At 53.5% G+C, this 24877-nt stretch overlaps 1 protein-coding gene across 28 annotated transcripts in view; it reads right to left on the bottom strand.

The window, feature by feature from the left end:
• Cacna1g (calcium voltage-gated channel subunit alpha1 G) overlaps nt 1-24877 on the bottom strand; it is a 65468-nt gene that overhangs the window by 26599 nt on the left and 13992 nt on the right. For 16 of the 28 annotated variants that reach the window (XR_005090456.1, XR_005090455.1, XR_005090457.1 and 13 more), the window contains exons 8-16: nt 23298-24081; nt 21067-21443; nt 8367-8518; nt 7501-7686; nt 7299-7413; nt 7064-7219; nt 3906-3974; nt 2333-2417; nt 2056-2252 (exon numbers count right to left, since the gene is read on the bottom strand). Coding sequence is in view for 24 of the 28 variants with exons in the window: in XM_028868935.2 (XP_028724768.1) it covers nt 2056-2252; nt 2333-2417; nt 3906-3974; nt 7064-7219; nt 7299-7413; nt 7501-7686; nt 8367-8518; nt 21067-21443; nt 23298-24081 (2121 nt within the window). In the remaining 4 variants the exon portion in view is untranslated. The remainder of the gene's footprint in view (nt 1-2055; nt 2253-2332; nt 2418-3905; nt 3975-7063; nt 7220-7298; nt 7414-7500; nt 7687-8366; nt 8519-21066; nt 21444-23297; nt 24082-24877) is intronic. The other 12 variants (XR_005090458.1, XM_028868955.2, XM_028868943.2 and 9 more) reach the window with 4 other exon arrangements.

Genomic DNA, 24877 nt, shown 5'->3' with positions numbered 1-24877 from the left:
AGTATGGCTACCGTGGAAAACCATATGGAAGATCCTCAAGAATCTAAAAATAGAATGATTGTATAGTCCAGCAAATCTACAACTATAGGTACACACAGAAAGGATTCTACATCATTATGCACAAAACCCAGCTGCACTCTCGTTACATCACTGTTCACAACAGCGAAGTATCCACCGGCCAAGAGGATTTTAAAAATGGGGTACACAGATGGCTTAGTGGTTATGAGCACGCAATGCTCTTTCAAAGAACCCTAGTTCAGTTCCAAGCATCCACATCGGGAGGCTCACAACTGCTTATAACTCTGGTTCCAGGGGATAAGCCCTGCTCTTTTGAACTCTTGAGAACACTGCTCTCACATGCATACACATTCTCTCTCTCTCTCTCTCTCTCCTCTCTCCCTCCTCTCCCTCCTCTCTCTCATACACACACACACACACACACACACACACACACACACACACACGCACATATTTATAATTAAAAATAGAAATAACATTTTTTAAAGAAAAGGAACATATGGAACACACAGCACTCAGCCTTTAAAATGAAGGAGGCTGGGAGATGGTTCAGTGGGTAAAAATCCTTGCCACACAAGCGTGAGGCCCTGAGTTCGGAGAGCCAGCACCCATGCACGAAAGCCAGGTATGATTGAGCACAGCTGTAACTTCAGCATTGGGTCAGGGCAGAGTCAAGCGCGTACCCCAAGTTTGCCGACCACCCAGTCTGGACAGTCAGTGAGCACCAGTTTCACCCAGAGGCCCTGTCTCAAAAGATAAGGTGGAGAACAATGGAGAAAGACATCCAGCATTGGACACCACACATATGCATATGCACACACACACACACACACACACACACACACACACACACACACACTTAAATACAAGTAGTTAAAATGGAGTAAAAGAAATCCTGTCACTGCCAGTAACGTGGGCGACCTTGGAGAAAAGGATACTAAGTGAAATAAGTCAGACACGGAGAGGCAGATTCCCCCATGATCTCGGTTTGAATTCTGAAAGGATTGAATGTATAGAAGAGCTGAATGGTGGTTACCTCCCGGAGTTTGGGAGGCGGGGAGCTATTGGACCAAGGGTACAACATGTCAATGAGAGCAAAAGAATACACCTAGAGTGGCCTGGTAGTCAGCAATGACCTAATGTCATTGAATTTGCTAACAGAAGTAGACTTCAAATGTTATGACACAATAAAGTATGTGAGGTGCTATATTCATTAATTAGCTTAATCACGTCATTTCATATTTGCATGCACTAGACACCACATTTTAATACATAAACATATACAATAATCCTAGCACTCTGAAGACAGAAGCAGGTGGAGCTCTGTGGATTCAAGGCCAGCTTAGTCTACAAGTAAATTCCAGGAAGCTAGAGCTCCATAGGGAGACCCCATCTCAGAAAAGCAAGACAAATAACTAAATAAAGCCTTGGCCGAGTGATGCATACCTCTTATCTTAGTGCTCTGGGAGACTGAGGCAAGAGGGTCATGTGTTCAAAACCAGCATGGGCTATGTAGTTAAGACCCTATTTCAAAATGCCAAATAAAATAATAATAAATTAAAGGTAAAGACTTAAAAATAAAAATAAGTAAAATGGCAGTCTAAGCACAGTCTTCTGCACTATGAAGCTAGCTTGGTCACCCCAGCTACCTGAGACTGAGGTCCCCATCAGTAAAATGGAAGCAGTGAGGATGGTACCTCTCTCTCTCACACAGTCGCAGGGCAGCAAAGACGTCATTCACAATATCTTCAGCAGAATCTAGCATGGTATCAGGAGCTAAACTAGGGTTTAAGTCTAAAGGGGAAATGTGTACCCCCATCTTTGATCTACAGAAGAGGCCCAGAAAAGTTAAACCCTGCCCGAGGTCGCACAGGAAGAGAACAGGGAACCCTGGGTAAGAACACTGCTTCCCTAGTCCTGACTGTTCTGTCCAGTCCACATCCCAGGGGCTGTTTCCTTGGATCTGCCTGCCTCCATCCCCTCATCCTGCTGTCCCGTTCATCTCCCACAGTGCAGCACTGACATGCAATCCCTTACCGGTGACTTCATCTCATGATGGGCAGCTCCAGGTTCAGCCGACCCACTGCTACTGGTGCGGCGGGAGCCGGGGCCCAAGGCTTCCCCCACACCTGTGCTGGAGCTCTTGGGCAGTGACATTGGCGTAGCAGCTGTGTGGATGATGAGGGGTGGCAGAAGGCTCTTTCGTAGCTCGGGGTGCTCTCCCAAGGCCACCACTGCAGGAGGAGAGGGGAGATCCTGAGTCCATACAGGCAGGTCCCGGGCCAGAGGCTACACCCTCAGGACCACTACTCACAGGCCAGGCGCTTCTTCCTATCCCCATCACCATCCACGCTGGGTGAAAAGAAATCAGGCTCTGACTCAGACTTGGTGGCATCTCCCTAGGGCCAGGGAAGAGTGGACCATTAGGACCCTGGCCAGGCAGGTGTCACCAGCATGGACCAAGGTCTCCCTCTCATCACATGAACACACCACACACAGACCACAGGAACCAGCAACCACAATATGAGGCATGCATGAGGACAGGCCAGACCACCCAGGCTGGGGGCCTGGGGCTTCCCATGGCTGATGCCTCTGCCTCCCACCTGCCAAACCTTACGAAAGGCCATGGATAACCAAGCCCACAGCACAAGCAGCCTGGCTGGCCTGGCACTAAAACCAGCTGAGGGGAGAAGGGTGGCTGGATGGGCAGGTGGCACAGGCCAGAGGGGTTGAGAACCGGGGTGAAGTGGTCACTACAGCCTGGATTCCAAAAGCTTACTCGAGACCCCTTCCCTTCTCCTCCTGTTGTCCTTCCCTGACCTCATACCTGTGATCTACGAAGGAAACAGAAAGACCCAAGCCAGAGCCACTTAGCCCAAAGATGGCCCCTTGACCTCTGGCCTCCACCTTCCCCAGGCTCCAACTTCTTCCTGGTCCCATTTCTACTTCTCTGTCTCTGGGATTTTTTTTCCCCTTCCTTCTTAGCAGGTCAGTAGGTTTCCCAGTAATTATACACTCCTCCTTAAGAAGTTATTAAAAAATACTTGATTGCTACTTTTGATAAGCGCATAAATATTGGATAATTGGCATCTCAGGGGATCATTTTCATTAACTCAGTTTACATCCCTAACGAGGCCTTTAATTATCAAGTGGGATCTCCAGGGGGCTGCTGCTAGGGATGCACAGCCCTATGGGGTCCCATGGGAAGCCTGGCTTCGCCCCAAATTCTAGTGCCAGGGCAGGAAACGGCAGAGTACAGGTTTGGCATGAGGGGCCAAAAGCGGGGACGTGCACCGAGATGGTTGGTAGGGTTTAATTCAATGACTCAAAGGTGGGTGTAACATTTTGTCACAGTAAGGCAAGAGCTATACCCCTTCCCTGCATCCTCCAAGGACTTGTCCTGAACTGAGGCATTTGTGGGGTTTCCAGTGGAGACTCACGGCAAGGGGTGAAGGGGGAAAGAATAAGGGGGTGCGTCCTATGACCACAGGTCTTAACTCCACTGAGGCTGGATGTTTCAGACTCCTTCAGGACCCAGGTGCAGGCAGGCACACATGCGGTGCCCACATACATGTGCACACAGAGGATTCTAAGTCCCTTCCTTCTCTGGCCCATCCACAGGCCTGGCAGGGCTGGATGGGAATGTGCCCTCGGCGGGTTGATGTGGGCAGAGGCAAAGAAGCTCCTCCCTTCCATGTCCTCGAGCGGGGCGGGGTGGGGGGGGGAAGGGACTTAAAATCCAAGCGAACCTCACAACACCGAATGACCACCACGGCGACCACAGGTTGCACACAACAGCTGAGCGTGAACAGGAGCAGAGACACAGGGGCAGAGTTGGAGGGGGGCAGTGGGCACAGGGGCATGCCGACCCGTGATCGCATACCTACCCCCTGGGAGTCGACAGGCAGCTGAATACAGCTTAACTGTCCACTCGCATCTTCCCGTTTGCTGATTTCCTACAGGGAGAGGGGGAGGCAGGGGAGGAGGGCTGCAGTTCACAGGCAGGCGCTTGGCCCTTCAAAGATCAGCAGTGTCCCAAGAGGATGAAGAGAAGGAAGAGAGCGGCATGGGGTCGGGAGAGTGGGACGGGACAGCCTTCTAGAATTCAGCCTCAGGCCCCCAGACCTGAAGGAATCCGAAGGGCGAAGGCAGAGGCCACGAAGGGAAGATGAGTTCAGGAAGGATCAAGCCCTCCAGTAATCCTCGTAAGAGCAGCCACTGTGCTTCTCTGTGGAACTAAGGATCAAAACCGTGGCCTTGACTGTGCCATGCAAATGTTCCACCACTGAGTCACACCCACGGCTCTTGGCTTTTTGAGACAAGGCCTCGCTACATGGCTCAAGACTGGAGTGGAACTCATGATCCTCTTGCCTCTGCCTTCCAAGTGCCAGGATTACTGGTGCGTGCCACCGTACCCAGCCTTAAACTGCTTATGGACATAGCTCACTTGCTTGCAAGGTGGGAGATGGCGCCATTACAAGCCTCTTGCAGGGTAGGCACCTGAGGTCACAGAAGTTACAGAAACTGCCCCACACTGTGCGTGAGGGGTTAGAGACTGTGGGCTGTGCCCCACATCTCCAACTGAGAACACAGCTCCCCTCTCTCTGTTCCAAGGTGTCTGTGCAAGTTCCAAGGACTGAGCAGAGAGGGTATGGAAAAGTGGATAAAAGATGAGGACAGGGCCTCAGTGAGGAGCAGAGTCTGGTCTCGTCATTTCTAAGAGTCCCAGCCCAAGTCCTTTCAAGTCAGAATGGATGCACACGCCCGGAGTAGGATAAGATGTGACAGGTAACAGTGGGATGGCGGCCATGATGTTGTTTAGTATCAATTAATGGCTACACACAGGGCCTGCTGCTAGTTCATCTAATTAAGTGCATGGATGACAAATACACAGGAATTCAGGGCACTACCCCCTGGGAATCAGAACATCAGCAGCCAAGCAGGCTCTGTCCCTTAAGCCACCCCCTACCCACTCTTAGCAGGATGTTAAGGTCAGCGGGAGGGCTACCCTTCAGGTCTCCCGCTGAGGTCCGCCAAAATGGGGCAGTTGCTCCTTCCACTGAGGTGGGCTGTCTTGTTCATAAAAACAAAACAGTATTTCAGGTTATCACAACCCCAAAAACTAGCCTCCCTTGCCGGACCGTGGGGCCTACTGAAACCCCACAGAGGTAAGGGCAGGTGGCTCCAGATGTGTCCAAGTCATCAGCATTGACTGACACCCCGTGCAGGAGAGTGGAGCAGTTGGTCCAGCCCCTCAGGGTCACAGCTCACCCCACGGAGGAGGTGCAACCTTGAAATCCTTCCTCTACTGCGCACCTTACCTGAAGCAACCCAGCCCTTGGAGGCACCAGGCCCTGGGTGACACTCTCCCGGTAAGGGCACTTACACTAGGAAGTAGGAGGGAACTTCCTGTGAGGCCCTTGTCAATCCTTCCCATGCTGGAAAAGCTCTCAGGCCCCCAGCAGGGCCAGGGTGACCAGGCCAGACATAAGGGCCTGGCAGCTCGGTTCCCACACTCAGGCATCACTGCTGCCTAGCAACCAGGCCAGCTCAGCTGCACTCAATTTAACAAGGTGCTTGTGAAAACCAGTTGGTGGGGAAGGGGCTGTCTACACCGGACACCCCAGGTCCGCCGTGGTAGCTAGATGAGGGAGAAAAGGCTAGGGTATTTTCCACTTCCTTCAGGGTTGTTTTTTTTTTTTTTTTTTTTTTTTTTTTTTTTTTTTTTTTTTTTTTTTTTTTTTGCCTGAGAGTAAACTCAGCCATCACAAATTGCTTTTGGAAGGAACTAAAGAGATAAAGAGACCCATCCCCACTCAGCTCTGCACCCTGGCAGGCAGCTAGCAACTACCAGTCATGAGGCTCCTGGGAAAACCCTGTGGTACCTCTCAAATCTTCAGGTCCAAGGGAAACTTCAAAGAAAGGGTCCTATGGCAAGGAGGGTGTCCATGGCCCTCTGTCATTGCAAGGGACCCACCCACCCACCCCTAAAGCCTTCTCCACACACCTCAAGCTGCCTTTGATGCCACCCAGCAGGGAGGAAATGTGATAATGGATAACCACACAATTAAAATGGAAGCAGAGAAGGCCAGTGCAGGCCAGACGCTCCTGCACACGACTGACTGACTAGTGCCCAACACCCGCACCCCCCCCCGTCAGCCCTACCCGGCCCAGGGGGAGCAGCCCTCCCTTGCAAGGCTGGGAAAGAGTCGGAAAATAGATTTCTGTTTTTCCACCGTGTGCTGGGTATTTATAGACCAGGCCGCAGCGGGAGTTTCCATCCGGGTCACCCAGCGAGAACTGGACCAAGAGCTTCTTCAGGCCCAACCTGGTGCATTTCTAGGTTGGGTCAACCTGCCCTGTTTGAGGTGCTGGGATGACGGAGTCGGGAGGAGAGCTCGGGTGGGAAGGCAGGCAGAGCTGAGGGAGAAGGAGGTAGGCCTCTGGGACAGAAGCTGTGCCCTGGCGCAGCCGGGGCAGGATCAATGTGAATCAATATTAATTGATGACGCTGCCTGTGACGGAGGTGATGGAGTCTAGGCTGGAAATAGGACTCTCATCTCTGCCATGCCCGCAGCTAATTGGGCTCATTTCTCACCCTGGGCAGCTCAGCCCTGCCTGGGGCCCTGGTGGCATCTTCATCAGCTCAGCCTGGGCTCAGATGACTTGCACACAAGCCTCCCACACCCCTCAGCCCAGATGGGTCCTCCCCACATGTCCTATAAAGGCCCATGCTCTGGGATCCAGCTACACAGGTCCCCAAATTCAGCTTGTCTTTCTGGGGAAGGGCCTAGCCGACTAAAAGAACCCTATAACATGCCAACGTATAACCCACACAGCCATCTCCTGTCCCGCCCCTGATGACAGTCTTCATAAGGCCCCAGCACCCTCCACCCCAGGCCCACCCCGGCTTAGTCCAGCGGTTACTGCCTCCGGGATCTCCCAGGCCTCACAGTCAGCAGCAGAGGGAAGAAGAGGCAGTCCTCCCTCCTGGGAGTCAGGAGACTGCCCTCAGCAGGGTGAGATGGGCAGGGCAGGGGGTTACCTCTGCCTGGAAGCCCTCCACCAGAATGGCGACGAGCAGGTTAAAGAGCACATAGTTGCCAAACGTCATGAGGGCGATGAAGTAAAGGGCAGCCCAAGACGACGTGGAGGCCATGCCGTTGTAGAGGACTTTATTCCAGTCCTCCTGAGTCAGAATCTGTGGGCAGGGGACAGGAGTCAGGGCTTGACTGGACACCCAACCTCCCCAACTCACCCCTGCCCGGCGACCCTCGAACCTGAAAGACAGTGACGATGGCCCAGAGCAGGGAGTCAAAATTCTTCCGGTCTGGCAACGTGTCCCCATCCCGTTCGGATGCAAACTTGCAACCAAAGAGATGCATGCCCAGGATGCTGGAGACACAGGAAGTCCCAGACAGGGTCAGGGTCCGGTGCTCCTGCCCCTAGCCCCACCCCCCTCTTGGCCAGCAGTGTGCTCACCTGAAGATGAAGATGAAGAGCATGAGCAGCATGCAGAAGGTGGCCACGTTGTCCATGGTCTTCATGAGCACCACGAGCTGCCGCTGCAGCGCCGGCAGGAAGCGTACAAGCTTCAGCACCCGCATCAGGCGGAAGGTCCGCAGCACCGACAGGCCACCTCCCTGCTGGCCTACAATCTCCCACACACTGCGGGAGGCAGGCAGACACCCTGAGTTCCCCTGTCTCCTGACTTCCCTTTCCGAGGACCCACCGGTGACACCTGAGACCCAGTCGCCCAGCACAGCTTGGAGAAGGGTCATGCACAACCCTTCTGCCTTCAGAGGGGCCGAAAATCCAGGTGACAGTTCCAGTTCGCTTGACCCTCCTCCCCTCTCAGCCAGAGATCACATCCCTGGCAGCAGGCAGCCCTCTCCCTAAATCCCACCAATGCAAGAGCATCAAGTTATGGAATGCGTGCTTTGTTCTCTTCTAATGAAATCTAAAGCCAATTCCAGAAACCAATAAAAGAGTTCTGGCCATGGGCTTGGGGGTGGGGGATGGAATTCTTTCCAGGTCTTGGAAACCCTAAAGTAAGTTGCTGGGCGTCTGAGTCGGTTTCCAAGCACTTTGCAAGCAAGGGAGCTGGCTGCGTCTTACTCTTCCTCCAACTCCACTTGAGAGCCAACCCTCTGATCCTCCCCCATCCCAGGCCTGGGCAGGGTTGGGAACAAGAGGTAGATGCAGATGGAAAAGGGGGCCCAGGCTCTAGGAAAGCAAGGTGAGACCCCGAGAGAAGAGAAAGGGATGGAGTACTGAGGCCATGTCTCTGACTCAAAGCCATCCCTGCTGACACTCTTTCAGACAAAGGCAGGAGGGGGCAGCCATACCTGATGACAACGATGACACCATCGAAGATGTTGTAGGGATTCTTAATGTAGCCGAAGGGACCGTATACGAGCAGCTTCAGCAGCATCTCCAAGGCGAAGAGGCTGGTGAAGACGATGTTGCTGATTTCCAGGGCGTTGGTGAGCTCCTCGGGCTAGAGGGCAGCGGTGTATGTAGCAGACTCATCCCCAAGCCCCACATCCCAGCCCTCCTGAACATGCGGCCCCAGGGAGAGGAGGATCAGGAAAGGCAACCTCAGGGAGCATCTAAGAAGAGAGGCATTCAAGGACAGCCACCCTGGGATCGTTCCCAGGACTGCATCTCAGGTCTTGAGACTAAAGATTTTTTTAGGGGCTACTGTGTGAGTTCTGCTGTTTCTCCTAGGAGGTCTAAGAGTTTTCAGTTCCTGTTCTGAGGCCCAGGCTGGCAAGGTACACTAAACGACTCAATAGGAGTTATGGCCAAGGCTTTACGTGCACACACCCAGTCCTGCAGCCCCGTGTGGCCGCCCATATCCCACAGTTACGCCATGAGCTTAGCAGCCTGCTCCGAATAACAAAGGCTATGCATTGTTCATCTGCTTCCTCCCAGATAAATTGCAAATGCACACACTCCTGGTCACATGTGTGTTAACAAGCAGGAGGGCAAGCCCCAGAATGAGGATGCATCTGCAGCTTGCGTCTGATGACACCAGGAATAATCCTCACCCTATCCTGCCGCTCACTCCACGACCTTCAGACTAAGATTCCCAACCTCTCTGGCCAACTGTAAAACACTAGAGGTAATTCCTTTTCTGCTCCTACCCAAGGTCCGGGATGGGGTCAGGGATGCATCCTAGTGAGGCCCTCGGAAGAAGAGATGACAAAAGCCATCCCATGTGCTTGTTCCAGCTCACTAGTCTCCTCCCTCCAGTACCAAGTGCCTGCTGTATGCCTAGCAATGTACCAGGCATTGAAAGAGCTGTAAAAAACACACCTCCCAGGAGCCCTGTGTCTGGCTAGAAACACGTTGTGTACACACTAAACGGCTGAATAACCACAAGGGACCTTAGAACCTGCCTTGGCGCTAAAATATATGATTCAGATGGAGGCACAACGAGAGGAGACGATGCAGAGAAAGGCTGTTGGGAGGGAGCACTGGTAATGAACCCCGAAGGTGAGTGGGTCTCCCAGGAGGGCCCTGGGGAGGGGGAGGGACGAATAGGCAAGAGGAGCTATCCTTCTAGCTGGGGGAGAAGGGAGGCACATGACTTGGCTGAGGGCAGGGATGCAGGTAGGGACGTGATTAGCTCAGTGGACTCACTGCCCACCTGGCAGGTGAACAACAAACCAAAAGCCCGAGGCGCACAGTAGCTGCCCAAGAAGCCGAGTTAAACGACCACAGCTGGGCGGTGGTGGAGCATGCATTGAATCCCAGCACTAGGGAGACAGAGGCAGGTGGGTTTCTGTGAGTTCGAGGCCAGCCTGGTCTACAAAGTGAGTTCCAGGACAGCCAGAGCTGTTACACAGAGAAGCCATGTCTCAAAAAAACAAGAAAAAAAAAGAAAAGAAGAAAGAAAGAAAAAGAGAGAGAAAGAGAAAAAAAAGGAAAGAAACAGCCAAATGAGGCCCTCATTCTATCAGACACCTCCTCCTGTTTACCCAGATGACTCGTCTGGCTGCCGAAGCGTGGAGCCAGGTCCTGGGCGCAACCAAATGTACCTTAATGGCCCCAATCTGTGTGACCAGGCTGGGAGGGGGGAGGTTAGAGAGCTGGAAAGAAAGGCCCTCTCACTAATGGGCTGGGACGCTGCGGGGGGGGGGGGGGGGAGGGGGGACTGTGGGGGGGGGGGGTGTCGGTCACAGTAGATACACTCTCAGCCCATGCACCGGGTTCTTCCTAAAGGCAGGCCTGGGTGGCTGAGGGTCATCTGAGCCGCTGTTGGGGGAACTCTTTCGGTCCTCCACTGCTCTGGCAGATCTTGATCGAGTATTTGATTCACCAGCTCAGAGTGGAGGCCCAAGAGGACACTGCAAGCAGATCTAGTTAATAGGGTCACTCCAAGACAGGACCTTCGGCCCCTCCAGTGTCGGCACAGGGCAGAAAGCAGGGAGGAGGCCATTTGAGGGCAGATAAAGCCCAGGGCCCAGACCTCTTCTGACCCTGCTCTGCACTCCAAAATCCAGTGACCAAGGAGCCATTGTCAGGGAGCCCTGCCCCACTTACCCAGCCTTCCTCCCTGAGCCTCGAACACACAGGTATGGTGCCTCACAGGCTTCTGACCCACCTAACAACCTTCCTCTGCCTCTGCTACCGGGCAGCAGAAAAAGCTAAGAGGTAGTGGGGGTGGGTTCTAAGACAGCAGGCAGGAAGATCCAGGGAAGGGGACCAAAGCCAGAGACAGTGAGGAGCCCGTGAATGCAGACACGAGGGGCTGAGCACATTACACGCCTTCTAGAGGTGTGTGTGTGTGTGTGTGTGTGTGTGTGTGTGTGTGTGTGTGTGTGTGTGTGTGTCAAGCACACGCAGACACGAAAGCAGCACGAAACACAATCACAATGGGTGGATTTGGAGTCACAGGAAGTGCACAGATTGAGCACCTCCAATCCCAAACCTACAACTTCCTGAGTACCGATGGTGATGTCACAAGTGGAAACTCCCACCCGACCACGTGACATGGCACAGTCAAAACAAGTATACCAGTTAGGCAGGGTGGCACACCTTCAATCCCAGCATACACCTTAGTATCCAGAGGCACAGACAGTCCGATCTCTGTGAATTCAAGGCCAGCCTTGTATACATAGTGAGTTCCAGACCAGCCAGGACTACATAATAAAGGCCTGGTTATAAAACTAAAACCAAAAAAAAAAAAAAAATGAAACAAAACAAAAGCACAAGTATTCTCAAAATATATGATTTTTAAACCAGGCAGTGTGTACAAGGAGTATATGAACCATCAATGAACTCAGACCTAGGCCCCAAGCCTGAAATATCTTATTATGCATATGGAAATACTCTCAAATCTAAAACTCTTCTGATCCCAAACATTTTTTTTCAGGGGGAGGGGTTTCAAGACAGGGGTTCTCTGTGTAGCCTCGGCTGTCCTGGAACTTGCTCCGTAGACCTGGCTGGCCTCGAACTCATAGAGATATGCTTGCCTCTGCTTTGCAAGTGCTGAAATTAAAGGCGAGCTCCGCCACTACCACCTGGCCCAAACATTTTAAATGAATACAAGGTAATTCAATCTGTACTTCAAAAACTCCTTTCAAGCTGAAAGCATAGAAGCTTTCAAGAGTTTTTTTTTTTTGAGACAAAAAAACAAAAACAAAAAACAAACAAAAAAAACAAACAAAAAATACTCCATCAAGATCTGCCAGAGCAGTGGAGGACCGAAAGAGTTCCCCCAACAGCGGCTCAGATGACTCTCAGCCACCCAGGCCTGCCTTTAGGAAGAACCCCGTGCATGGGCTGAGAGTGTATCTACTGGAGTTGGGGGAAGGTCTCTCTATGTAGCTCAGTCCAGGTTGGCCTTGAGCTGAAGAACCTCCAGCCGAAGTCTCCCGAGTCCTGGGCCACCATGCCCTGCGAGCACCATATCTTTGATATATATGGGTTTGCTCCTAACAGGACAGTGACTCTGTGTGCACAGGTTTCATCCTTGGAGCCCTAGGCAATCCGCATCAATAGCCTAAGGGCACATACTAACAGTTTATCAGTATGTAGCAAAGGGCTCAGGGGGGAGGCAGGGGCAGGCGACCCCTGGAGGGCTGTATCACCGGTCTCCATCAGAGAGGTGGGGCAGCAAAGGCTGAAGAGGCCACCCCACTCTGCCAAGCAGCTTTGGAGAAGCTGGGGTGCCTGGTCCAGGTAGACAGTGGATCAGGCACCCAGCCTTGCCACTCTCCCGCACACACATAAGGGCCAGACCTCTTTTTCCCCTCAGAACCCAGTAGTCCATCCCCTGATCCATGGAAGAAAAAACAAAAACCAAACAAGCAAAAAACCTTTCTTTTCCAAAACCAGGTCTGTCCAAGTTACTAAATCGGAGGCTGGGAATGTTTTGCCAACGCAGGACAGGACACAGACACAATCTTAGTAACACAGTTGCCCTAGAGACTGCAGCCATAATTCTAACCGCTCAAAGGGGCAGAGGTGGAGTCACGTCTGCTAGAACTCAGCACTGCGCCAGTGGCCTACGGACCTCCTAGAGTTCATTTCCTCTACACTCCCAACCAAACAAGGATGGAGAGACAGGAGATGCCCTGGAGAAACTGAGGCTTGGAGAGGGGGTGGGAACTTGATGGAGGTCACGTGGGCTTCTCTGGAGAGGGCTTGGAGCACATGTCTCACGGTACCACTCCCATCACACTCTGAGAGAAAGCCCATTCAGTCCCCGTGGCAGGTTCCAGACTCCCCTCACGGACTTCCTGGCTTCAGATCCCCTTTCTCAGGTCTCTGGTGGCTGAGCACTCCCTGCCATTCCTAGATCTCAGGGCCCGGTGGATACATGTGTTGGAGGTGGCTGGCATCCTGAGCCTTTGCAGCTGAGGCCCGGGCCTCTGCTCTGTGCTGATGCTGGCTGGAATCCTTCCTTGCCCATCTCCCAACCTGCCCTCCCCTGATCATCGCTGGTACCAAGCATAACCTGGTCAGCTGCTGGCTGACCATACCCTTGACCGTGCTTTAAAGTGCCCTCTGTGGACAGAACATTCTTGATATAAAGGTGGGACTGAACCCAAAGTCAGCGGGCCTGCCAACTCTGAACTTTTCTACCTGTGAGACCTTGGTTAAGTCCCTTTCTTTCTAGCAGCAGCTAGAACGTCTAGCAGCTCAGACTTCCTGGAACCTCTTGTCTTATACAGAGAGTCACCACCTTGCGATGCGGCTTCTCCGCAGGACAGGTGAGTTCAAGCCAGCAAAGGCTCGAAGCTCAGGCCCAGGCTCAGGTTCAGGTGGCCCTGAGGGTGCAGACAGTGGAAAGAGCCCTCAAGTGCGCCAGGACAGACTCCTGGCAGTGGGAGGAAAAGCTAGGAGCAACATGGAGCTCAAAGCCAGTTGAAGTCAGTGGGCCGGTAGAGGTGGGGCCACTCAAGAAGAGTATCCATGGGAATAGCCCCAGCTGGGTACATCGTTAGCATGAAGGGCAGAGAAAGGAACATGTGTGTGGCTGGGTGGGGGTGGGGGTGGGGCGCCATACTCAAGACCCAAAATGTTGAGGGTGGGAAAGATGGTAAATGTAGGATGAGGCTGCAGGGCCCACGAGGACAGTGGCTTCCAGCCACAACTCAAGCTGGACCAGCCTTGGCCCCCAACACTGCCATTGATGCTTCTGCGGGGAGGGAGGAGCTGTGCAAGGCTGTGTACTAAGAAGAGTCATCTGGATGCAGATGGCTTGGAGGGGAGACGAAGACCAATTAGGAGATACTGCAGCTGTCCCGGCTGGAGGCCTGAGAGCCGGTTCTGACAGACAGTGATGCGCCTTTCCCAGGGAAAGGTGGAGAAGCCAGACCAGAGCTGAGAAGGGGCTGGGTCAAGCCGCCCCTGGTCTGCAGTCCATGCCCAGTCCATCTCCTCAGCACCTAGCAGCTCCACCGATCCTAAAAGATCCTGCTCACCCATCTGGACTCCTCAGCTAGTCTCAGCCCTGCTTTTGATGTTCCCAGCTCACGCTCCCAGGAGCTAGGGTCTAAGCAGGCTGCAGGGATGCCCGAGTCAGGAGAAGGCACGTATTCTGTGAGAAGTCTGGGGACGACGGGGTGGTAAGGAATTCCCCAACAATCTCACAGGCCACATACAGATTACGGCTTTGCCCCTCCCTTCTCAGCCTGGATATCACATCTCGGCACACTTCACCCCCGGCACCCTCTTTGTATTTCCGCCTGTGCTCCAGCAGCCAGCAGCTGGCTTTATCGCCTCCACCATCTCTCCAGCACTAGAAGTTTCCCAGCTGAATACAAGCCAGGTAGGCATAGCCCTGCCAGTGCTGGCCCGGCTTCAAGACAGCAACCCAGGCCCCTGCCACTTAAAATTCTGGAGCCTTGAGCCTGGCATGATGGCCTATGCCTGTAATCTCAGTACTCAGGAGGAAGAAGGATAAAGAGTTCAAGGTCATTCTCAGCTACAGCTACATTTTGAGTTCTAAGCCAGCCCAGGCTATAGGAAAACCCACCTTTCACCAAAAAAAAAAAAAAAAAAAAAGTGCTTGCCTAACATGTGTGGAGCCTGGGTTCGATCCCCAACACCGTACCAACCAAACATGGCGACACATACTTGTAACCCCAGACTCAGGAGGCTGAGGCAGGAGTATTGCCACAAGCTTGAGGCTAGCCTGGGCTACATAGTGAGACTCTCAAAAAGAAGTTAAAAAGAAAGGGAAGGGGGAAAGAAGGGAAGGAGGAGGGAGGGAAGTCTGTCCTGCTCTTCCTGGTCAACCTCTGGCCTGGAGCCCCTGGAAAGCTACTGAAGGCCAATTACTGACTTCAGAGGGCTCCTGCTGTGGGTCCCTGGTCCAGGGGAGTGCCCGTGTCCCTGCCGCTCAGCTGTATGCTGAACCGCTGAGTAGAGCAGTCAGTCATTGAACAAGGCTACGCTGGCCAGACAGTCCATGCCTGCTGGGCGGCCGCAGGGTTGTGTGCTGCTGGATCCACAGTTACCTGTTCCCGTGTGGCTCTTCACCTCTGTCCCTAACGTGGCCACGCTTTCCGGTTCCTTCCCGCACCCAGCCTGCACCCTCCTCTTCTCCCTCCTCTGCCTGTGCACTAGGACCCCCCTGCATCCATCGGCCCTGTCATTTCTCATGTGTTACTTTCCTGCTTTGCCCCCCGAACAGAAAGAAGCTCTCTGCACACACACCTATAAGCCGTGTCCCCTCCCCCGCCACCCCGTCCCCTCCACAAGGATCTTTCCAGTCCTTCTGGTATAATTGCCTTAGCAACATCCAGGCAGGACCGGCCCCTCCTGCTCTGCACCTGGCCCCCCCGGGTCCCGTGCAGGGCCACCTCCTGCCTCTCTAGAAGACCTTTCTCCAGCGGTCTCTTTTCCCCTCAGCCAGCAGTCTATAGAGTTCCTCTAGGTCCACTCCCTCCCCTAGATGCCCCCCCCCTCCGCCATCACTCCCCCGCCTCCAGCTGTCACTGGGGTGTAGAGGACACTAAACAAACGTCCTCCAAGTCCCCGGCTTCTCCTCCAGACGGCCAGCGCCTGCCTGATATTCCTCTCAGCATGGCCCGCAGCCACCTCAAACTCAACACGTCCAAAACAAAGCCTTCACCTCCTCTTCGAACCTGCTCCTTCCCCCTCTTCCCATGCTTCTACCATGCCTGGGGATTCTGCTTTGGAACCTCGGAGTTATCTGGGAGTCGCGCTTGCCCTTCATCCATCCCGACAGGCAGGTGCCAGGGCCAAAGGCCCTGCCAGTGGGCCTCCAGCCATGCCCGCCCTGGCCTCTTTGTGCCATCCCCTAGACGAGAGGCTCTCACTGCCTGTCATCTGAGTGATAGAAACAACTTCCTTGCCCCTCCCGGACCAGGCCTGCACCTCCTGGCGGCCCAGGCTTCCTCAGAGCCCTTCCCATCCCTGTTACTCCTGGCTTGATCACCTTGTGCCCCTACGCCAATCCAGTGCATTTCCGAGCTTGGCTGCTGGAGGGTCCCTCATGTTGCCCTTTTCTAATACTACCTTCCTCACCTATTGTGGAGGTGTGGACACGTCTCCTTTGCCCCTGGGAGTCCAGCTCCTGGTCTCGGGTGTGAATTGTCATTGAAAGGGAACAAGGACACACCACACCACCTGGGGACTTCGGCTCCACCCCCACCCTCTGACATCCTAGAATTCACCCAGTGGGCTGTGCCCAAAACAGCCGGGGGATGCCTAAAAGGACACAGCCTTAAAGCTCCAACCAGTACCCTTTTTACTCCCTTCATCCAAGACCCCTTGAAACTATGAGGCTAGGTCAGGCATCAAAGAAAAGTTTTGCTAGGTCCAAAGCCCCTGGTCCACAACCTGGAAACCAAGGACCAGGCCCAGGAAGAAGGCATCCATAAAGCCTTGCCCTCAAATGCCGCATTTGGATTATCTATGTGGCATGTCCGTGTCTGAAGAAAGAGTGTCCCCCGCTTTCAACAGAACCAAAAAAGGAGTCGGTGTCCCCTTCAACAGTCCAGGCATACCACATGGGGACCCCACCCCCATCTTCCCCTCACTTCCCTTACTGTGAACCAACCGCAATCACTTATAAATAGAAACCTTCTCTGGACATACATCTGCACTGACAGGATGGGTCCAGACACGAGTGACAAGCAGAACTGTCTCTGTCCTGTCCTCTCTTGGCCTGAAAGGCTAACTACCCCAGACTCTCTCTGTTCTTCAGCTTCCCCAGGCCTATATGCTGCCATCTTGCTTCCAAAACAAGTGGCTAGCACCCGCTTTTACTGGATTCAGAACCAAGAAGGGACAAACAGCCTGTGACTCCAAGACCCCAACTCACAGAGAGGACCCAGATGGAACACAGGGGACAGGGCCCCTTCTTGGACCCCAGATATCATCTCGAGCCCCTGCTCCCCACTGGAAGCCTGGGGTCATCCTTGCTGTTCCCTCTCCTAATGGCTACCTGGTGCTAAGTCTGCAGATTTGGCTACCTGTGGGCTCTCCCCAGCCCCCTCCTCTCTGTCTCCAGGAATGAAAATAGATCATGGACCACTGCAGCCAGCCCTTCTCTCTCCTCCCCTTCTCCCTCACAGCTTCCAGGAAGCTTCGGATAAAACACAAAGCTAGTCATATGACCTGCTGAAAATCTTTGCTAAGAATCTATCAACACAAGAAGCTCTCAAGATCTGGCCTGAGTTTTCCCCACTTTAATCTCTCGTCACTTGTTCATGCAGCCCATATCCAGTGCCCACTCATTCTGAATGCCCGCATTTAGGTTTCAGTGTCTGGTTCGGCTCTCCCCTTTGCTGCGTCCTTGGATGGCTGCACCCTGCCTGACCTTCAGACTCAGCTCAGGGTCCATTCCTTTCCAACTCCACCTCCAGGAACTTGGCTGTGGTGGGAGCATGTACACCATGGAAACTGGCAAGTTAGGTTGGGATTGTTTGTTTCTGGAGTACTAGAGTTTGAAACTAGGGCCTAGGGTATGCTAGGCAAGCACCCTACTCCAGAGTTACAGTCTCAGCCTTCCTTTACTTAAAAGGTTAAAAGGTTTTTTTTGAAGACTAGAGAGACAACTCAGCTGTTAAGAGCCCTTACTGCTCTTGCAAAGACACAGGTTTGGCTCCCAAACACCCTCACAGCAGCTCAAAATCATCTGTGACTCCAGTTCCAAGGGATCTGACGCTTTTTCTGATCTCCATGAGCTCCTGCACATACATGATGCACAAATATCCACCCAACCACACACATATATACATAAAATAAGTAAATATTTTAATTTTTTTATATACAGAATCTCAGTAAATTGTGCAGGCTGACCTTGAACTTTCAATCTTTCTGCCTCGGCCTCTTGAGTAGCTGGGAAGGCCAGCACCATCAGGCCTGGTTTATTTTGTTTGTTGAGGGCTACTTGATAAACATTTCTCAGCACCACTGCATAAACCCAGTTCTGACACGTAGAATATGTGTGTGGAATGGATGGATGGGTGGGTGGATGGATGGGTGGGTGGGTGGGTAGATGAATGGATGGATGGATGGATGAATGGATGAGTGGGTGGATGTATGAATGGATGCATGGGTGGGTGAGTGGATGAATGGATGGAATAAAATGGGATGGATGGGATAGGTAGGTGGATGGATGGGTGGGAGGATGGATAAATGGATGGAATAGAATGGGATGGATGGATGGATGGGTAAGTGGATGGATGGATAATTCACCATTCTAGACTCCCTGTACCGGCCCCTGTTGATGGGACACATGCCTTTGCTCATCCTATAGTCACACTATGTCATTTTTCTTGCTCAGGTACTTCTCAGTGTCCTATGACCTTGTTCCTGTCACTGATCTTTCTGGGCACACCAATACTGCTGACAAGTGGTTAGGGGGCAGGGGAATGTTATAGTGAACATGATCCCAGCCTTGGGGGCCTGGGGGATATAACAAAATGATGTTTCCCCATCAAGAGGTAGGTAGAAGGGACAGACACTGTGCCCAGATGCAAAACTGAGTAACCAGCCAAGTAGATGGCCGTAGTAGAAGCCAGCACCTGGAGAAGAGGGCTGGGGCTACGTTCTCAGCAATCCTCTGCCGGGCTCCCAAGCAGATCAATACCAGAACTGATGGATGCAATTGCTTCATTAAGAGCCCCATGGGGGAGAGCAGGAGCCCGGGGCCCAAGAGTCACCGCAGCCGCATCTGTGAGCCTTCCTTCCAACCAGCTCCACCTCCCCTGCAGTCAGCTCCATCTGAATCCGGAGCGCCCAGCCCGTGCCTGCCCCCTCCCTGTCCTCCTTTGCATCTGGACCTCTGTCTCTGTCTTCAGTGTCCTTTCTGTCTTCCTGTCTCTCTAAGTCTCTGTCTCCGTCTCGTACCCCCCCCCATGTCTCTGTCTTTCCTTCCACATCTCTGTCGTCTCTGTCTTTTCTGTCCCTTTTCCCTGGGTCTCCATCTTTCCCTCCATGCATCTGTCTCCCCTCTAAGCCCCTCTGTGTCTCTGTCTCTCAGCCCTGCATCCTTGCTCACTCTCCTTCCCCTCCAGCACCCCCTCCAGCCTGCTCAGGGGCCCAGATGGTGGGACATTCACGCCACAGTGCCTGCAAGCACAGGACCATGGCAGCTTCTGGAGTTTCATGCCACCCTCCCTACCCTCTGAGCTTGCCAGGCGGCAACCAGTCATCTGCCCAGCCTGCTGAGGACTCCCACTCACTCTCATGGGGCCTTCAGCAACCAGGTACTAGGACAAACTTATTCCTGCGGCAGCTGCTGCCAGCCCTTCAAAATGAAGGCTTCTGGTTACTGAGGGCTAGCGGGGAGCCAGGGTTGTCTCCTCTTTCCTCGGGAACGTGGGTAAGGAGATGTTGGAAGCACCTCAGCTAATGGCTTTTCTTTCCACTCCAAAAGGGGCGTCCTTCTTGACATCTAACTGGAAGCCCTCTTGCTGCAGCTTCCTCTGCCTTCAGCCTGTGTGACTCAGCTTCTTCCCAGTGCAATCAAAGCCTCCACCAGCGGCATCTGGCCGGGCAGGGACTGCTGGGTGCAATCCCACCCACCCACCCCCCAGGGGAGAGGGGAGGGCACCAAAAATGTGCTTGCTCCCTTGGGAGAGCAGGACCGGCACAACCCACACTGAGGGAAGCAGAGGAGGTGGCGATTCAGGCTAGGGGATCCCAGGTGGTAGAGGTTAGGGATTGCCCTCTGTTGGGTCACAGAAGGAGAAAATGCTGTCCCCACTCTCCCCCAGCCACCTGGCAGAGTAGCACACCTCTCTGCGGGAGGCTGGCAGAGCCAGCATGTGCATATATGCCCACGCCCCACGCAGCCCAGACACAACACGCCCACCCAGTGCCATGCATGGCCACCCACTGGCACCGCAGCCGGTGTGTGGTTCCACCACCCATACACACACACACACCTCGCTGACACTTCAAACGAGAGAGAATGGAGCCAATGAGATGTGACAAACGGGGGTGTGTTTGGCCAGACAGGGCCGTTTAAGTAACAGCCAAATGCTCATGACATTTCCAGGGCAGAGGTTGGTGGGGTGAGGGTACGGGGCTTCGAAACCCTCTGAAAAGTGGACATTTTACTGGCTTCACACACCCTGACTAGACCCTACTGGTTGAGATAATTCTCCTATATCGTGCTGGGCTGTGGGGATCTGGAACGGGGGTAGGGTGGGGAGGGGCGCATGCTCAGTTCCAAACCAGGAAAAGAGAGGTTCTGGTGGCCAGTTCTCTCTCTGCTGCCCCAGGCTGGCAAGAGCACCCAGACGAACAGTGTGAGAGAGAAAAGCACGGAAGGACCCACATGCATCGCTACCGGCCAGCCTCTTTAGACAGCCCAGGCCAGTGTCGTCCCCTACCCCCTACACATTCCACCTGCACAGCTTGGAGGTAGCTTCCCCCTCTCAGCCCAGATCTATAGCTGGCAGCCGCTGACCCACAGAACAAGCTTCTTTTTTCCACACGACAGTCCTTCAAATATTTGAAGACAGCTCACTGTCCCTGCTGAACCTCTTCTCCTGACTAAACACCCCGCTTCCTGGAGCAGCTCCTCAACTCGCTCATTTCTAGCCGTCTGGCCATTCTGGGCACTCTTATCTACCCAGAGGCACCCTGGTTCACAGCAAGGCTCTAACCTGAGACCAAGCCAAGACTGCCTTGCGGCTGCACCCTGATGTTCTCTCAGGCATATCCACTCAACACCGCCAATCCCTCACTTCTACCTGAGTGGCCCTCCTGCCTGTCAATCACCCTCTACTTACTGAGCTAGCACATCTCCCGCTTGCCTTGCCTTCTCCAAAGACCCAAGTCTCTTCTGGTGGCTTTCTTGACACATGCGATGCTCATTACTTGTGCACATAAAGCCTCCCTCTTCTGAGAAACCTTCCCAGACAGAACAAACCGGCACCTGCCTGGGCGACTTCCATTCAGAAAGCATATAGCAATCATTGCGCTTACCCTCTAGAGACCCCACCCACCACTTCATCTCTCCACCTCCCAGCCACTTCCACACAAAGAGGAATCAACCCTAGGGAAGAAGCAGTTATCTGGAGCCAGCCTGGGCTGCATTCTTACCTGCTCGTGGTACTCGATGCCCATGCTGAGTGTATTGACCAGGATAGCGATCATAATTCCCCGGCCAAAGTATTTGCTATCTACGATCTTCCGGAATGTGTCACAGATGAGTCTCCAGAAAGCTAGCACAGAACTAGTCTCTGTATCTGGGCCCAGGCTCCGCTGCCGTCGGCTGTGGGGGTCCCGGAGGTCACTGTGCTGAGCGTCCTGTGTGAACTCATACACAGCCTCACTGTCTGAGTCCGGCATTTCATGGTCAGCGGACTCTGGCTCCCCTGCCCCCGTCCGGGCACAGTAGGGACAACTGTCTGGCCCACAGGCTCCGCTGTCTGCCTTGGAGCAAGGGCTGGAGATCTTGCAGGAGCTATGGCAGGCTCCTGGAACAAAAGAGTAGGTGTTAGAGGATCAGGACGCTCACCAGGAGCTCCCCTGCCCTAGGAGGATGGGGAGCCTGTGAGAGAGGGGCTGGGGTTACAGTGATGGCTGTGGTAGGCACTTAGTGATGGGGTGTCCCTGAATAACAGACTATCCCAATGTCAATAGCACCCTATTGATGGTCGATTCTGAGAATCCTAGGGTTGCGGTAAAGAGGTAGGCACCATGTCCTCTGTGATCCTTCCTGTACAGCTATGTCCTATGAAGCTATGGCCTATGCCCTAGGAACTTTCTGCCAGGAACCTAGACCGTCTCCCCTCCCTAGAGAGTGCAGGCCTGTACACACACAGTGCTGAGTAGCATTTCCCAGGGGATCTTTGGGACCCACCCACACATACCAGACACACATACCAGATACACATACATACGCACTACATGCACATACTGTGCATATGTATAGTGAACACATGCAATCTATATATTACAACACACACACACACACACACACACACACACACAGCAAGCACATGTGTACCCAAACACTCCCATGCCATCCAATGTTTATATACCAGACCCATGCACATATGTGCATGTGCATACAGACACCAGGAAGGAGCACCATACCCAAATGCATGTAAATCAGACACTTGTACCCTCATATACACATGCACACATGGAACCCACACTTCCTTCATGCCCACAAGCACACATAGTATACCAGATGTGTTCTGAATACACACAGGGACATGTTCCAAGGCATCCCTATCCATCTAAATCCTGTTTTGGTCACAGAATATGAGAAATGAATGATACCTCAGAGACTACTCGGGTAAAGCAAGTGTGAGGAGGTCCTTGGCTCAAGGCCTGACCTCCAGTAGACACAAAATGCTATGTCCCCCTCCTGAATGTATCTGTATACCACAGGCCATCCGTTAGCTCCCACAGTAGTGACAGCCTCAATCCCACCTATTACACAGTGGGAAATGGAAGCCTAGGTGTGAGATGTGACTGATCCTCCACGACCCATGGCGGGGCGGCGAGAGAGCTAGCCTAAGAACCTTTCACTCTGTTTTCTGTTCTGACACTGTCTGGTCTCCACACACACTCCCAGGGGACATCTCACATATCCCATTACTTTCTATCACCACATCCTCCCTGAAACGTGGGTCGCAGGCTGTGTTTGCAAGGGTAGCCAGCCTACAAGGGGGCAAGCATCACACTCCCCCAGGTCACCCACGTCCCACCCACAGGCTGGCCGCTTTCGGCACTGGGCTGCTCCTGCTCCAGGTCTCTCTGTTCACAGCAGTCACCTTGTGAGGCACCAGACTGCCACAGTCACACACCATTTCCCCCGCTGAGCCTTGGGACAAAGGACGCAGAGTGGGCTGCAGAGTCAGACAGACGGTCTCGAGGTCACACTCACCCACACCCCTAGCCACCTTGTGTCTTATGCACACCGCAAGGGTGCACGCAAGCTTAATTACCAGCCTGTCTGGAGGACTCAAGCAGATCTTGCCTGCAAAGCATGTGACAGGCATACATCGGGCAGCCGTAGTTAGATGGTATGGCCAAAGGCATGGAATGCAGCACACGGTAGGTGCGCATGTGTGACAGCTAGCGTTACTCCCTACACTGTAGTAATACAATAATCATAGTCCCCATTTTGAACAGATGAAACGGTTAGGGCTCAAAAGAAATGATGGAACAGGTTGAAGGTGCCAGGGCTACAAGAAGCAGCATGAGAAACTGGGCCCTGGGCCCTGGGCCCTGGATCCTCAGTCTCCGGACCCCTACGCTTCTAGATTACCACCCAGCCTCCAACTGTGGGGTCCCAGCACACCCACCCACGCTCTCACCCGTACTCTGTGTCTCCAGGAGCTTGTGCATGGAGCTGAAGGGCCCAGGTGGGATGTTGAGGCTGGTGAGGGTGGGGGGCCCAGGACTGGGGGCCACCTCCACTAGTGCCTTATCCTTCAGCATCTCTGGTGGAGGGCTGGTGTGCACAGTGGGGTACACCTTCCCACTACCCACAGTCCTGCCAGATGCCTCCGATGGGGACCTGGGAGGGGGTGCCTGGCAACGGACTGGCTCCAAATGGCAGTCGGCATGGTAGAAGCTGTGCACAGACTCCGCACCCCTCGGAGGGCCCCCAGAGGGAGTGGGTGTAGAGGGTGGTGGCAGCATGAGCCGGCGAGACCCATTGGCATCCCTGTCCTGGATCTCTGGGCTGGCCCGGGGAACTCTGAGCGTCCCATTACCCAGGTGGTAGTGGTGGTGATGGTGGTGATGGTGGTGCACCAGGTGGTGGACAGATAGACGACGGTGTGAACGAGAGCAGCTGCCACTGGGCTGGGGCTCCTGCCCACCACGGGCCACTGGGCTGCTAAGCAACCCAGCCCGCACACCTGCAGCCCTAGAGACCTGGGCCAGCCTGCGGGCTGCTTTGCGGAGGATGTACACCAGGTACTTGAGCAGCTCCTCATAGCAGCTGCCTGGCTCGGAGAAGCTTGCCAGGGTGCTGGCGTTGGACAGGAATCGCACACGCTGCTCCCGCATCAGCTGGCTCTCCCGCTGCTTGGTCTCTGAGAACTGTGTGGCAATCACCACCAGGCACAGGTTGATCATGAAGAAGGAGCCCACCTGCAGGGGTGGGGGCAGAAAGAGGAGACGTCCTGAAGAAAAGCGGATCTTGAGGCCGGCCGCCCCGATCAATGAATTCACTGTGGGCCAGGCATGGGGTGTGCAATCGTCCAGGCAGTCTCCCATTTTATTGTCACGATAATTTGGGGAGCAGACACTTTGGTACTGGCCATCTGGGCAGCGGAGAAGCTGGAGCTCAGACTGGTCAAGCAATTAGCCCACCATCACTCAGCTAACACAGACCAAGTTAAGTAAGACTGACACTGAACCCTGTGGAAGTTCAGGGTGTTGCTACTGCTGGTGATAGCATGCTTTGCTGGTATCTCCCAGTTCCCAGCCTTTAAACGCGTATGCATGGAGACGCTAAGGCATCTCCCCAGTTTCTGGTTGGAGAGAATGCCGTAGAAATGTACTACTGGGGACAGAGAACCTTCAACTCGGATTAAAACCTTTTGAGATTTACTCATAATTCTCCCACTTATTTCAATTTTAGCTGCACGATCTTGGGGGACACTTAACCACAGGACTTCAGTATCCCCAGCTGAAAAGGGGGACCCTTATAGACTAACAAAACCGTCATTCTGACTTGCCCATCCTTCCCCAGTCCCCACCTCCATGCCTCAGTTTCCCCCAGGACCCTGAGTAACCTACTGCTTAGACAACAAGCCTGAATGATGGAAATAAATATTTGTGGTGACAAAGCGGACTTTTTTTCTCTAGCTCATGTCCTAGTAATTATGATAATTAGCTTCACTAGTGTGATTCCAGAGAGCTGTTTGGGAAGAATTTTCAGGAG

The sequence above is a fragment of the Peromyscus leucopus genome, chromosome 8b (assembly GCF_004664715.2).
Source record: "Peromyscus leucopus breed LL Stock chromosome 8b, UCI_PerLeu_2.1, whole genome shotgun sequence".
Lineage (NCBI taxonomy): Eukaryota > Metazoa > Chordata > Mammalia > Rodentia > Cricetidae > Peromyscus > Peromyscus leucopus.
Note: the sequence above shows the minus strand (reverse complement) of the source record. Positions and strands in the feature narration are given on the sequence as shown.